General features: G+C 35.6%; 1 protein-coding gene across 1 annotated transcript in view; it reads right to left on the reverse strand.

The window, feature by feature from the left end:
- Positions 1 to 16221, reverse strand: part of LOC149530785 (phosphatidylinositol-3-phosphatase myotubularin-1-like) — a 268097-nt gene that overhangs the window by 93892 nt on the left and 157984 nt on the right. Inside the window, exon 14 of the mRNA XM_089811165.1 lies at positions 7484 to 7568. Coding sequence (XP_089667291.1) covers positions 7484 to 7568 — 85 coding nt within the window. The remainder of the gene's footprint in view (positions 1 to 7483; positions 7569 to 16221) is intronic.

Below are 16221 nucleotides of genomic sequence, written 5' to 3' on the forward strand. Positions count from 1 at the left end.
GCCTAATCCCATGCTAGTCTGCACCCACTAGTTGGAATGTGGGTGGCCAAAGTGTGAGTTTCCCTATTGCCTTCCATGTTTTCCTCAAATCGGACATTCCCGTTAGAGCCTCCATCAATAATAGCATTTGATAGTTTATACCCCATTATTTCCATTTCCATCATTGTCAGTGTCCTCTCCATTCCTATGGTGAGCAAGGTGTTAGTTTCTTCTCCTTCTTGCACTTCCTCTTTCTACTCCTTGGAGGGTATGCTTTTGATGTTTTCTCCCTATCTTATTGCTAACCACAAATGAGGTAGTGTTTCTAATAGATCAGCAATTTTCACAAGGATGGTGGTCTCTAGCACTTGTTTCATGATGTTTGGTACCGACTGGTTGTTTGTGAGTTTAGCCATACTTGCTTCTCCTTTGTCATATTATTTCTAATGTCCTTTTAGGCTTCCTGAAATCTTTCTATTTCTTTGGCTATAGCCGAATATTCCAGTTTCCAAGCCTGCATCCTTGTGATGGCTAGTATTGCCCCCTCCAGTTCTACAATAGCGAGCATGTTCACCCCTTTTTGTCTAGGGCAATTGGCATCCTCATGATTACTCTGTATGCACCATTTACACAACATTTCTTCATTCTGTCCTCCGACATTCTGACAGTCCCGTGCAAAATGCCCCCATTCATTGCACTGTCTAAATTGGATCATAGGTCTTCCTTTAGAATCATACTGGATTGCTCTCCAAGGTGTGTTGGTATTGTTGTTATTGCTCCCCCGCCTATTATTTTTGTATCCTCCAAGTGAAGCTTCTGTATTTGTATTTTGTGGAGGGGTGGAGGGCGGTGTGGATTGTTCTCCCTAGGTGGGGAATACTTGCACATTCTATGCTTTTAGATTGTGAAGACAATCTTTGATTGTGTGTCCCAACATCTAACAGATATCACCAAATGCTTTACACGGGCATGTCCCTTTTGTGTGGCCCTCTTTTTCACGATCTATGCACCATAATTCCCTCCCTTCTCCTTTTTCGTCCTTACTTCCTACTAACTCATTCATTAACCTCATCATATCCTTCCTCAACGCTTGGATGGTCTTGGATTCATCCCCACTTTATTCTGAGCTTTCGCTCCCGCTTCTATGCCTCTTCACTTTGCAAGTGTTGTTCTCACTTTATATATCCATTGCATGAGTACATGAGTCCACAAAGCATGATTGTGGTACTATTTTCATATTTTTCCTTAGCAACGGAGTCAACCCTTTAATATACCACCTTTTTTTAAATCCATCCGCAGGCTTGTTGTCAAGTTTTCTTATCAATTCCTTTAGCCTCCTCCTATATGCTCTCACTGATTCATTCTTCCCTTGCCTTGTATTATAGATCTCTGTGACAATCTCATCATCATCCCGAAAGAGTCTAAATTCCTCCTCAAAGGCTGCAAGGAGATTATTCCATGTTTTCATCTTCCAAGTAAGTCTGTATACCAGTCAATGGCTATACCTCTTGATGTGGCCGGAAACGCTTTTAGCCATTTGTTAGTTGGCATTCTTAACCCCAATTTTAAACTTGAAAATCTCATCCTCTTGATGATTTTCTCCTTGGTTTTCTTGAAATCTCCTCTAACCTGTGTTGAAAATGTTGTGTAAAACAGGTTTCAAATGGAATTTCATGATAATGAATCAAAATGCTCAAATGCACAATTTTTAGGCTTTCCTTTGTACATTAGGAACCAACTGAAGAAGGAACAAGGTTCAAATGGTTCAACAAGTACGAAAACTTAAGTCTGCATTTCAAACAGGTTCATTGGTTTGATGTGACACAACAGGTGTATTCAAAGGAAAGTTTTCAGATTGTGCAAGACTGTGTGTAATAATTCATGTGTAGAAGTGCAGTTTCACATTCAGATGCACGCCATTGTCGGACTCGAAATGTGAATTTAAGATGCAGATTTAGTTTTTCAACTTCAGACATGCCCATTAGTCCAGAATGCAGATCTAAATCTGAAGCTCAGATGTTCCAAAGAGAAAAACATTGATTCAAGTTCAAGAATTCAAAGTTAAGAGACATGATTATCAATATAGTTCTATTGTTCCTATTCCATCAGTTCAATGGTACGGATTCAGAATTATAAATTCAATATTCAGATTTGAGAGATCAGTCTCAGTAGGAGTAATTTAAAACCGATGTCTCATTATAGGGTGTGAAGATGCTATCATAGATGGTTATGAAAAGTGTCATATCCTCATCATATCTATAAACAAGAGACTATTAAACATTATCAAATGGGGAGATTTTCCTTCATGCATTCATCTAAAATTTAAGGCTCCCTACATACTATGACATGATCAGTTCGGTGGAACAGTGTTTCAGTTCAAAATGGAAGATTACTGGTTTCAAGACTCAAAATTGCCAATTGAAAGTCTAAAAGAAAATTATAAGAGAGACTCGTGTTAATATTGTTTTTCTGGGGTGTATTGATTGTTCCCCATTTTTTATTCCCATGCTCGACGAGTCATAAGGTTGCCACATATGAAGGAGAAAGCAGGTGTTTGTTGGTATGCTTTTCCACATACTTTCATGGGAATCAGATGTCCATGGAGCGTCGTGTGGTCGTTGAAGCCAAATGGAGTAAAGCTCAACATTCAAATCCGAGCCTCATCAATTATGTAGGGAATCGTCGTCTCCGCAAGTAGTGTGCATCATGTCTATGGTGTTGGATCTCTACATAAGAGATAGTTCATAGTCCCGATAACAATTTGAGAGTGTACCCAATTGCCAAGATAATGGATGATTAACCTGGTTACATGTCTTGGAATTCTATTTTTCAAGCCGAGTGGAGCCCCATCGGATGATCACTAATCAAATCATATTTTTAGAGATACAAAGAAAGAATCAATGATATCAACTCCATTGCAATTGGTAAGTTGTAACACCAAAGAGCAGTCCCGAGCAATGGGAGCCTCACGCCATGGGTAATGAAAATGGTGGTGTGAATAGAAAATGTAATTTTCCATCGACTAATTTTGATAAAATGTCTCCAACTGAATATGCAGCAAGCTCTTTCACCATGTAGATGAGAATCTAGATACGGGAAATGTGATTCAATGTGTACTTGGTTGATACTCATGAAACAGAAGCAAATGTGGCAAACATCAAGTGAACACATCAAACCCCATAGGCATGGTAACCTATGCACGACCTTGCTCATGTAGCCAGCTCATGAGATGCTTGATTCAAAGGAATCCAATGTTTCGAAAGTAATGAAACATAGTCAATCATGTAGTACCAAAGCATATCTACCGTCTGACAAAATACATCGACAGATTTAATTCTCAATAAGAAGCACTTCTGCGTGCTCCCACCTGCCTTCAATCATGAGATTGATAGTTTTAAACCGAAATGAATAGTGTCCTCATCGTGCCTTGTCCAAAAGGTCGAAACTTCATACCTCTATGGTCTTTCATGACTATACACAAAGTATTTGGCAGAATGCTCGACATCAATCAAATCTCAAAGATTGTAGGCAAAATAACTTGGTGAAATCGCACAGTTTGAAATGATAAACACCTCAATTCATGATGGCGATAGGGGAAGGCATGTTTCGGATGGCGAAACTATTTATTGAAGTAGAAGATCAAATACAAATCCCGCAAGACTCCATCCAACTCCACTGTGAAACTTTTCGAGTATAAACTTCCATCAATGTAATCAGGTCAAGTTGGAGATAAGATAGTTTCTTTCATCCATGATCACAAAGATTGTAGGACAAGATCATCAGGCATGTGACCTAGCTGAGATGTCGTCATCGAGTGGTGAAGGATATGGCACGATTTTCAAGTGAAAGTCGAACACCAATACTTGGTAAAAACATCATGGCATCATATGTACATGCAGATTGGAGGTGTATCCTCGAAGAAGATTATATGCTTGAGTTCTCAATGCCTTCAAAGCTCATTTTCAACAATTGCTCACCATTCCTTTTACTTCACATCTGTAGGATGTGCATGTTCACAAAGCAACATCAATGAATTTGACTTCATTGACAGGGGAAATCAATTAATAGATACCGCATGAAAATAGTTGACAAAATGTGCAATTCATAAGGATGCCATCCTGATGCATTTTTGGTACAAGTCCAATACTAGACATAAAGGAGGTCATACTAAAACATTATATGCTCGAGTTCTCAATGCCTTCAAAGGTCATTTTAAACAATTACTCACCATTCCTTTTACTTGACATCCGTCGGTTGTGCATGTTCACAAAGCAATGTCAATGAATTCGACTTCATTGACAGGGGAAATCAATCAATAGATACTGCATGAAAACAGTTGACAAAATGTGTAATTCATAAGGATGCTATCCTGATGCATTTTTGGTATGAATCCAATACCAAACATAAAGGAGGTCATACCAAAACATAGTTTCGGCAGCATGTCACGATTTGAGTCAAGTGTAACGCTAAAGTTACTCTCCTCACATGTCGACACTTAAGGAGAAAGTATCATCATATGAAGGCACCTGTCAATTAATGTGCATATGCACCAAACATTAGTTCTCTCAATATTTGGTAAAATATTAGACGATAGAAAAGATTTCTAATGACTTGGGGAGAATTGGTTGTTGAAGAAATTCACTTCGTACCTAAAAGAAATTCATTATTTCTTAAAAGTTCACTTAGGAAAACCAAAAGGGGAAAATGAAGAAAGGAGTTAATTCCCAAGAATCAATTACCCAAACTGAACAGAAACTGACAAGAGGAAACAAATAAATATGCCAACAGAGGAAAGAATGGAGGTTCTTTTTCCAAAGAAAGCTAACGGTGTGCTTCTTCTTTCTAGGGATGGAGAGTCATGGAGTTTTCAACCGTTTGGGTAGACTGTGTGCTGCATGAGAGGGGGAATACAAATTGTGTGAAAGGGGCAGTTTTGATTGTAATGAAAGATACTTGTTTTAATTTAGTTTTCTTTTCCAATTCTCTACAAGTATTTTCATTATCATTAGTATTCAAAAATAAAATTATTTTTGGATTGAATGAGGATTCTATCATTTCGAATATTATGTGCTTTGGATTGATCTCATTCTTGGTTTAGGTGTGAATCAGGACTGAATAATGGAATCAAATTCTACTACTGTATTCATTTATTGCAGGGATTGTCCTTGTTAGTTTAATCTTTTCTTGATCTTTCTAAGTACATGTGCAGGTGGAAGACCTGTGTGTCTCCATGTGGGAGTCTTTTCTTTCTATTTCAGTTATAATAATTTTCCACCTATCCAAGAATAGGGCTAGTAGACTTCACTTTCAGGTTAAAAGCATTCTTTAAATCTTATTCATTGTATATCCAATAGGGGAGATGTACCCTACAAAATTCGAAGGGCGCTTGCACAATTCCATTGCAATGCGATCCAACTGTTGGTCCTATTTTGTCCTCAAGTCTGGGCATCTTTGAGTCATTTTGTAAGCATTGTATGCGAAGACAGATCTATTTACCAACACCATTCATCTGCATCATTCTCTCCATTGGCTTCGCATATGGTTATGCATGTTTCACAATGACGTGCGGGGTCCGTTGATGCTTCCCCCGTGAATCTAGGGAGTTTTTGTTGTCTATTGCCATTCTTCTACTGTTTTTTTCGTCCTGTTGGGATGCTCCCTCCTGATGGACTAGATTCTTGAGTTCTTGGTCCAGCAGTATCTCCTTCCCCTAGGTTGGAGCTTTGTTCGTGCCAATGCTCTCTCCGTACAGGGGTTTCAAGATTCCTACACCCTTCCTTTCTCCCCGATGTTTGTAAGATTGCCCAGTTGACTATACCTTCTAATGTGTTTTCAATCAACCCTTCTTCGACTCAGGAGTAGTCCACCCGCCCCCTTAAATGACGACATCTTTCCTACTGTTGTTGGAGATGCAAAGTTCGCACGACGGCTTCCTCCTCGATTTCCTCTTTTGGCACTCGGCTGGGGTATTTATTTGGAAGCAAGGGCATGAATTGGTTTAGTGCTTAGTTATCCTCCTCGAATTATCCCGCTCCTCCAGTTACTGGGTATTTTCGACGAACTGTTGGAGTACTTGTAGCCTTCTTCCTTCTCTTTCTATTTCAACTCTTTCTTCCTCCACATGTATCAAGTTTCTCGCCAACAATCGGGGGATCTGTCCAAGTAGATCATACACTGTTGGTGGTATAGAAACTTTGTCTCGTACTGCGCTCTTGAAAGCCTCTCTCTCGCGGGCTTCCCTTTGCACATACTAGTTAACAGAAACTTCCCAGGTTGCCAACAAATTGCATGTCAATTGATCTTCTCTCATTATGTCTTCCTCTTCACCATCACTATTTGTTATTTATATACATGGTAGGAAGGCTCTTCCCATTACTCCATCCTGCCCTGGTCAACGACCTCTAGGTTCGGATGTACGCAACAGCGCCAAAATGTAGAATGGTTATCCACACAAGACACATAGAGTAATACAACGTAGATTCAATAGTACCAGCAGAACATTCATTACTCATACCAGAATACCAAATGACGGAGGAAATGTTACTTCTTTTATTGATTACCAAAAACATGAGTAGATCATTCATAATCCAAAGTTCTTATATAATAGTCGATTAGTTGGGAAAACCAACAAACGCATCCCCTTGCTTCCTAACTACCCGACCCAACAAAGCTCAACTAATGCTAAATAGAACATTACTTTATTACGTACTACAAAAAATTTTAAACATTTATTTCTCCTTAAGCTGAGATCCATATGCTCTAGCTTTTAACATATTTGTTAGAATTTGGCTTAGGCCAAAATTCACCCAAGAACTAAAGAACTCAACACAAGCACACAGTAGACCAAAATAGATAAGAGTATGATCAGAATGACGATATTCATTCAATAACTGGTTGAGAGTACACTAGGAGTGCCTGAATATAAAGGCCTCAGGAGAGCTTCTAGAATGCATAGAAGTCAGCATCATGATATGTCATACAACCAGGCACATGTCCACCAGATATGGGTTATCCTCCATTAAGCACGAGATTAAGTGTGATAATGTGAGGATAAGCCTACAATGGTGTAGACAACATGTGCTAAATACGGAGTGCAGATAACTGTGTTGTCATCATGACAACTCAGTGAATGATGCATACTCATGTGTTGTAGACACCATGTGCATAATTAGAGTTGCATAACTCAATGAGTACACAAACTCCCAAGTGTCTCACCTAAAATAATAATAAAATAATGCAAAATAATTAAATAATGCATTAACCTAAGTAAACTTAAGTAAGTGTAATAAGTAAATACTTATTTACACCAACAATATTGACTTTGATATATTAATTTAAAAAATTCCCCCAAAACTTGTTTAAGAAAAATTATATTTGATTTGAAACAAAAATGAATAAAATCACTAAATAGAATTAAAATTGCAATGAAAATGCTCACCAACACAATCTGAAATATAAAAACTTAAAACAATCAAGACCTAAAAAGTTTATCCCAAAGGAATACCTGAAAACCATCAAATGTCCGGTAGTAAGGATCAAGCAACAAGCTTGCCAAGGAAATCAGCTGCGTTGTTCTATCCCATCCATCACTACACAAGAAATAGATGACCAAAGACACATTCATTTACCCAATATATTAAAAATCAAATATCTTAAATTTAATGTGCTCTACTTATTCATAGCTTTCAAACACTTGTATGCTACTAAACACTAACATTTTTACAGATATAGCAATCTGGCATTCCATCTTATACCTCAAAATACCATCTCCAATCAGTACTTTAATAAAACAACTAATAGGTCTGACAGTATTCCTCTAATGTATTTCTCTATTATATTATAGTTCCTATCCCAATACATAAAATTTCTTGTTTGCTCGAGCATAAGATATGCAGCTAGCCTTCTTAGTCCTATATTAACCTATAAAGCTTGGCCTTAACCCTGCCAACATTGTGGATCTGTTCATTCAATGAACTCGCCAAACTTGGGTGTCACAATGAAAAAATCATCATTCCATTGAAAAATTATTAACAGTAACATTAAAAACTTAATTCCAATAAATGGGAACCTTATAGTTTATCACAATCCATGATAATATCATCAGAAGTATTATTTGGGTAATTAATTTGCAAAAAAAAGTGCAAAGCATCTGTAGATTTGGTAAATAAGAATTACCATAAACCTAAAATATATGGACTACATGCAACCCAACCATTAGTGGCGCTCTAGCAGTCCACAACCACTTCTGCAAAAATTGAGAGCAGATTAGCATCCTTAGAGAAAATACTACAGCTAAAATCTCTAAGAATAATAATACTGGGTGCATGTGTTAGGATACAGCGCTCTGAGTTTTCTTCTAGAGTTCTTTATATATGCAGCATCTATTATGTATAGTTCAGAATCCTTATACACAATGGCGATGTCACCAATGAAGACATTCTTGTGCCCATTTAAGCCACTCCACACATTCCTCAGTTGCATCAGAGTGTATCATAAAACACATTCCTTGTATATAGGGTTCGCAGATTTTATGATAGGTTATGAAAAATTATGTGTAGCTTATGAGTTACAACTTCATACCCTTATAGTTGGCAGATTCTGACTTGGCAAAAACTTGTCAAATCCAAACTTTATAAATGGGAATAAAAAACTAGGCAAATTTGGAGATGACAATGACTCCTCTACCTCACCAACATCACCCAATCATAGGTCTTGTTGCACTCACATCCTCCATTGTTTGGCTCTGAAAATAAAGAATTTCATCTTTAGTAAATAATGGTGGCTGCTCATTTTGCACTGTTAAGTTGCTATAAGGATCAACATCATCCAAATAAATGAGCTCATCTGATTTGTCATTGAGACACTTTTCGAGTTAATTTGTTCCTCTTCTTCATGTGCATGGCCTTAAACAAACTCTACATGTGCTCACAGTTGGATACACTACAAGGTTGGCACAAGAGGCAAGGGACTAACAACTGACCTTTGCACTATTTGTACCCCTATCTACCCATGAAGAGTCTACAAAATAAATACTACAGCTAGTGAGCACACCATATTTTATAAAATTATTAATAGTTGTGAATTTATACTTTGTAACTGGAAAAATGCATGTGATGTTCAAGACTTCAATATTTGTCACATAGAGACTAAGTAGATCTTCCTCAAATAGCTAATTCCAAAGAAACAAGCTCACCCCTGCAAGTATATTATTGCAATTCTTGAATGATGGAGTCTCTCACCTCAACCTAGGGTAGCATCCTTTAAATGTGATTTATGAGGCCCTTTATAACCTCCCCATTAGGATGAATAAGCTATCCAAATGGTAAAACCTATGGTTGATGGTAAAACCTATGGTTGATGCAGTACATTGTTACTAGAACAGGTTGGTGGAGTTGATTGTTCTGCCTTTGATCAATTATCGCCCAAATGGAATGAAACTTTAAAGCTTTCAATTTTACAATAATTTTGAATTAACTATTTGGCCCTAATTGTGGCCTCACAAATGTACCTCATCAGGTTTTGATACCCATCTACCCAATAGACATCTCCAACCAAGAGCTTTCGCACCTATAATTTGCAAATACAAAAAGATTAAGATTAAAAAAATTATAATGAAAGACCAAAAATAAAGATTAAAATTTGAAAATATCCAATTTGAATTTAAAACCAAAGTTTTACTGTTGCTTTCACAATCTTCATCACTGTTTATACAAAAAGATAATCAGAGACTATCCTTACAACCCTCTCTCCATACTTCTTTAACTATGATGAGTCTACATATACTTAGTCACAAACTCTATTTCAAAGAATTCAACAAACCAATAATGTTTTCCAACATCAAAAAAAAATCAGTGCAAGCCTCATGAGCTCTAACTGCACCAACTCTTTCCCTCATGTGAAGTCTCTCATCAAATTAAGAATCCAAGTGAAAATGTAATAAAAAAATTATTCTTCTTGTATCATCCAGAACTGGTCTCACCTAATCACGTCTGGGTCTCCTGTAAAAGGTCAGACAATATGCTATGCAAGGGGATCTAAAATAGTGACCCGCGTCTCTGTTCAAACAATCTCCTAGCTGCCACATATGCTACATTGTCAATTATGATTTGAACATCATTCTCTATGCCAACTTCCATTAAGATTCCCTCCAATATTAAACTCAATCTAAGTTGTCAAATCAGGAATCGGAGCAGGTATAGGTACGTGGGTAGGAAATGCCACTGCAGCAGAATAATTTTTGCGAGGTTGTGTATATTTCTGGTATGTTCATTGAAATACATGTTTGTATGTATACGTATATGTATATATACACATATATATGTGTGTGCATACATGTATATGTATATATGTATGTGTGTGTGTGTGTATATATGTGCATAAATACATGATATATATGTATATGTATGTTCATATACATACACATGCATATATACATACATATGTGTGTGTGTGTGTATATGCCAGCTAAAAAAATAGAATTTAAGTTTAGAATGTGATATACCAATACATATGCTAAACAAAACCATTATAGATTATTAAACATATCATTCTAATTTAAATTCAGGTTTCAGTCTAAATAAGATCAAGCTATAATTTCATGATGGATAAGTTCAGAGCTCACTAATCAGCAGTGTAGGTCTTGAGAATATCTAAAAGATCAAACTAGAATCATTAAACATGTCAGCATTTAACAACACAAATCCTAGATGTGTACCCATGGGAGATTCATTTCACAATCTGATTTCGGCATGTTTCATCCCTGAATCCCCCAAAAAATCCCATGAATGAGCAACTTAGAAATCAATGTTTTTGCATTTATTTATTTTTCAGAGGCATCCACTGACTTCAAAAAAATTAACTCATCAATTGAAGCAACCAAAGAGTTGGTAGTGATGCATTTCTTTCTATTAATTTGTCAAAGGTAACCTTTGATTTCAAGAAAAAATAGCTTACCATTTGAAGCAACCAAAGTGTCGATAGTAGTGCATTTCTTTCCATTTGTAAGGTTTCTGCAAATTCTGCTACAAATCAGACTTAGATAATACCTTTTCTTATTGCTGAAGATAGTCTTGAATGTACAAACCTGTATATGAAGTGTAACCAATGATGTAATAATTATTCTTGAAATATTCTTCTCTCTACAATAAATCGTATAAGGCAGTACTGTAGAAGAGCAGACTTAATTGTATCTTGTGTGTCCTCTAACCTCATCCTTACCTCATCTTTATAATGCACTCAAGACGCATGTCCTTAGAAAGGACATGTCTCCTCCCAAGTCGGCCCAATATAATTAGTGAATATCTTTGCCAAGATCGGCATCTTCAAGGAAATATATTAGTTAGTAAAGATACTAACTAAAACTATGCATAAGAACATTATAATATGTTCACAAGATAGATGCTGATTAGGTTAGATTAAATAAGAGGCCAATCCCTTTAAAGGAACTTCATGCTTTATTAGAACTGTATGATCTGTATGATCAAATCAGTATGAGATCGAAGTTACAGAATTAACACTCCCTCTTAACTTGATAATAATACTAAGAGATAAAATATCTAGCATCATCAATTAAGATGAATAAGCATAGATTGATACTCCATATCTATCTAAATCATCTAAGCATGTGGTATCATTGAACACATGATACTATGTCATATTACTATGCCTATGCTATGACTTATCACTTATACTTGTGATAATAGTAATGCAATACACAGGATAAAATCTGGGCAATGATTAAATTCTTCCTTTATCCAAGTTGTGACTCATAGGTAGTGGCAGACCTATATCACAATATGATCCTGAGTTAAGATCTACCAGTTCACAAAATAAACTCTGGAGAATGATTAAATTCTTCCTTTATCCAAGTTGTGACTCATAGGTACTGACAGACCTATATTACAATATGTTCCTGGGTTAAGATCTACCAGTTCACAAGATAAACTCTGAAGAATGATTAAATTCTTCCTTTATCCAAGTTGTGACCCATAGGCATAGAAATGTCTACATCACAATGTGATCTTGAACTCATTTAGATCTGACAGTAAATCTCTACCGTTCAACACATTATCTAAGAGATCATCATCTCTCATAATGTCTTTTATACATGTGTTCATTATCTCAGAGATCGTTACCTCTTAGATAATGAATACAAATGGTGAAGCCCATAATAGTCAATAACCTGACAATAATAGTTTTAATTCAAAATTATTATTAATTAAATAATACAAATATATTATAATTCAACCATACCAAGTCTTTTCCTAAAGTGATCTATCTTCACTCGAGAGAGAGGTTTGGTAAGAATATTTGCTCTCTGATCTGCAGTGCAAATGTATTCTAATTTTACAATATATTCCACTCCTTTCTACTACCCCGTTTTGTTGTGGGTTATAAGGAATAGTATACTACCTCTTAGTTCCTGCTTCTTTACAAAACTCTTTAAAAAAATCTGAAGTATATTCCCCTCCATTATCAATCCTAAGAGTTTTAATTTTGTGCCCTGATTAGCTTTCAGTTAACGTTTTGAATTCTTTAAATCTCTTAAGGATTTCTTCTGATTCTTTACATTTTAAGAAGTAACTCCAAGTTTTCCTAAAGAAGTCATCTATAAAAAGTATATAGTACCAGAATCCTCCAAGAGAAGGAACAGACATAGGTCCACATAAATCTGAGTGGACAAATTCCAAAACATTGTTAGTTTTTCTAGAGCTATCATGAAATGGACTTTTGGTGTTCTTGCCCAAAGCGCATCCTTTGCATATGCTTGAATGATCTTTATTTAACTTAGGCAAACCAGTAACCATCTTCTCCATAGTTGATAAGGCTTTAAAATTTAGATGTCCTAACCTTCTATGCCATATTTCGTTTATATCAACAGCTTCATGAATTAAGGCTTGAATAGGTTGACTAGGTTCTGTATTTAATTTGTACAAGAATGCCTTTCTTTGACCAATCAACTTTGATTTCTTAAACGAAGAGTTCTTAGACCAAGTCATTACTTTACCGTCCATGAATGCAACATTATGTCCATCATCTTCAAGTGTTGTAACAGAGATTAGATTCCTCTTTGTTCCTGGTACAGAGTACCCTTTTGAGATGTAGAAAAATAACTGACTTTAGTTTCAAGGTGCGATTCCCAATTCCTTTGACTGAACGAGAGGAATTATCACCGATGGTAACTTTGTCATCAACTTCTTCTGATATTGAATCTAGTACTTCTTTGTATATTGTAATGTGTCGAGATGATCCATTATCAATTACCCACGCTTTGCTTGATACTTGATTTGATAGTGCAGAGTACAATATACAATTCTCAAGATCATAGTTTTCTTCTTTCCTGGTAACGTTTGTACAATTTACTTGTTGCTTTGTATTCTCAAGGCAATTAGATCTATAGTGTCCAAATTTTTCACATTTGAAGCATTTTATTTTGGATAGATCTTTATTAGGTTTGTCATTTCTTTAATTACCCTTCTTCTTCTTGAAGTGCTTTTTCTTACTTTTATAGGAATTTGTGTTGAGTACATGAAGTTCTTCATCTTCAGTCTTCAATTTTCCTCCTTTTTTAAGTTTCCTAGATTCTTCTTGAAGGCAATCTCCTTTAAGTCTATTGAAGTTTGGGAGATTGTGTCTAGCACTTACTCCTTGTGAGAATGTTTCCCATGAGTCCAATAACCCATCTATAGCCTTAAGTATTAGCGCTTTGTCTTCAATTATGGTTCCTATACTTGCAAGTTCATCTCTTAAACTAGCCACCCTTAGGAAGTATGAATTCATAGATTCTTCCTTCTTTATCTGTATACGATTTAGTTGCCTCTTTAGTGCAATGGTTTTAGTCGCATTATTAACCTCATGCATTTAATAATGCATTCATCATATTAAATGTTGTCTGATGTTTCATTAGCATAGGTACTATTTCATTTTTAACCCCATCTAATATGATTTGCATGGCTTTCCTATTTCCTTTAATCCATATAGTTTTATGAGAATCAACATCAAGTTGCTTGGATTCTTTATCAACAAACTGTATTACATCATTATCTTCAAGAATCATCATAATTCTGAATTTCCAAGCAACCAAGTGTTAAATTCCATCAAACCTATCTTCGGGTCTGATTGTGCTAGCCATTGAAGGTAGGAGTTGCTAGATGTTTTAAATCTGATTGTCAATTTGCAAAGTCTAGGTTCAACTATCAGAGCTCTGATACCATGTAAAGTTTCTACAAATTCTGCTATAAATCAGACTTAGATAATACATTTTCTTATTGCTGAAGATGGTCTTGAATTTACAAAACTGTATATGAAGTGTAACTAATAATGCAATAATTATTTTTGAAATATTCTTCTCTTTGCAATAAATTGTACAAGGCAGTAATGTAGAGGAGAAGACTTAATTGTATCTTGTATGTCCTCTAACCTCATCCTTACCTCATATTTATATTGCATTCAAGAGGCATGTCCTTAGAAAGGACATGTCTCCTCCCAAGTCGGCCCAATATAATCAGTGAATATCTTTGCCAAGATCGACGTCTTCAAGGAAATATATTAGTTAGTAAAGATACTAACTAAAACTATGCATAAGAAAATTATAATATCTTCCTAAGATAGATGACGATTAGGTTAGATTAAATAAGAGGCCAATCCCTTTAAAGGAACTTATGCTTTATTAGAACTGTACGGTAAGTACAATCAGATAAGTATGAGATTTAAGTTACAGAATTAACACCATTTATTCGCCAATCTAAAAAAATATTGCAGCCATGCTTGAATCATTCCTTCTTTTATTCTTTCACTACTAACTTTGCACATTCATGGCCGACCCCCCACTTCGGACTCTAAAAAAAGATGCCTTGTAGCCCTCCTTTATAATTAGTAATGCATTTACCAAATTTTAACAAGAAGCAATGCTTGCCAAGTTGAAGGGTAGGTTGTTGAAATACCAAAACTCAGCATATGCTTATGCGCTTGTTGATGCACCTCCCTATTCTACCCTATAGCTTCTAATGATGGTTGTGCTCCAAGTATGTTTATAATCATTAAAAATCTATGTGGTGTGCATGTAGACATTGGCCCTATACTTAAAGTTGATGAAGTGGATGTCAATGTGCTTCACATACAAGAACCACAAATAGAACCCGCTATGCATTTGAATGTCGTATTTTCATTTGTTTTTGCATGCATTTAAGGATCATGACCACTAGCTATGAATGTTACTATGCTTGCCCTTGAACTCTCCCTTAGTAATTTTCACTTTTATCAATGCAAAGTGAACATTAATCTCTTTTGTACAATGAGTAATGGCTGCAAAATGTTATTGATGTGATTTATGCCTGAAAGACATAGGTTTTAAGATATCATACAAAATAAGTATCCCAAAGTTGGTCCCTATGTGGCATATTTCCTAGTAGGGTCTCTAGCTCCAACAAGAAAGGTGCCTATAAACTGTGTCAATTTTGGCTGACCCTAAGCCTCGACCTAATCCAAAAGCCACTCTATTCGCCATTTTATCTCACCTACAAGTACAAACTGAAAACACAACAGTTCTATTTTTAAACGCAAAAAAATTGATGTAAATTCACCATTAATTACTAAAAAGCGGTATACATTAAGCCTAAAATTAGTTGAAATCGAGATAAATGAACTTAAATTATGTAACATGATCATTTTTTTCCAAGATCAAAAAAAATACTTGGGTATACAAAAATCAGTAAAAATAATAAAAAATTGCTGATGACTGCAATTGTTTTGAAGTAAATTTGAAAATTCCACTTAGTTTTGGGAAATTATGAATCGTTTTCAATCTACATGCTAGATTTTAGCAACAAAACCGGATTAAAATGCTTGCAAAGAAAAAAAAATACACTAAACTACATTTGAAATTTTTCAAATTAACCAAAAGAAATTTTATAATCTTCTCACAAGGATTTAAAAGCAGCATGGCTATCTTAAGGATGGAAAACTGCATTTTTTGTAGTTTTAACAATGCATTTTGGGCACTTTTTTAAAGCACTCCCAAAATAATCTAGTACTGGCCAAAAGCTTCATGTGTGGAAATGACAATTACTCAGCTCCTTTAAAACTTGGAGAGTACTTCTTGGATCTACCAACTATTTTGTGGATAGAAACTATGCTCTTGAGAATGGTAACATGGATGTTATTACTGCACAACTTGCTAAAAATCTATTTAGATGAGCTAGCTGATACATAGGACATGCCTGGTAGAGCTAACATCAAAACTAA

This window comes from Cupressus sempervirens, chromosome 11 (genome assembly GCF_028749045.1).
Source record: "Cupressus sempervirens isolate cs-2001-9-10 chromosome 11, ASM2874904v1, whole genome shotgun sequence".
Classification (NCBI taxonomy): Eukaryota; Viridiplantae; Streptophyta; class Pinopsida; order Cupressales; family Cupressaceae; genus Cupressus; species Cupressus sempervirens.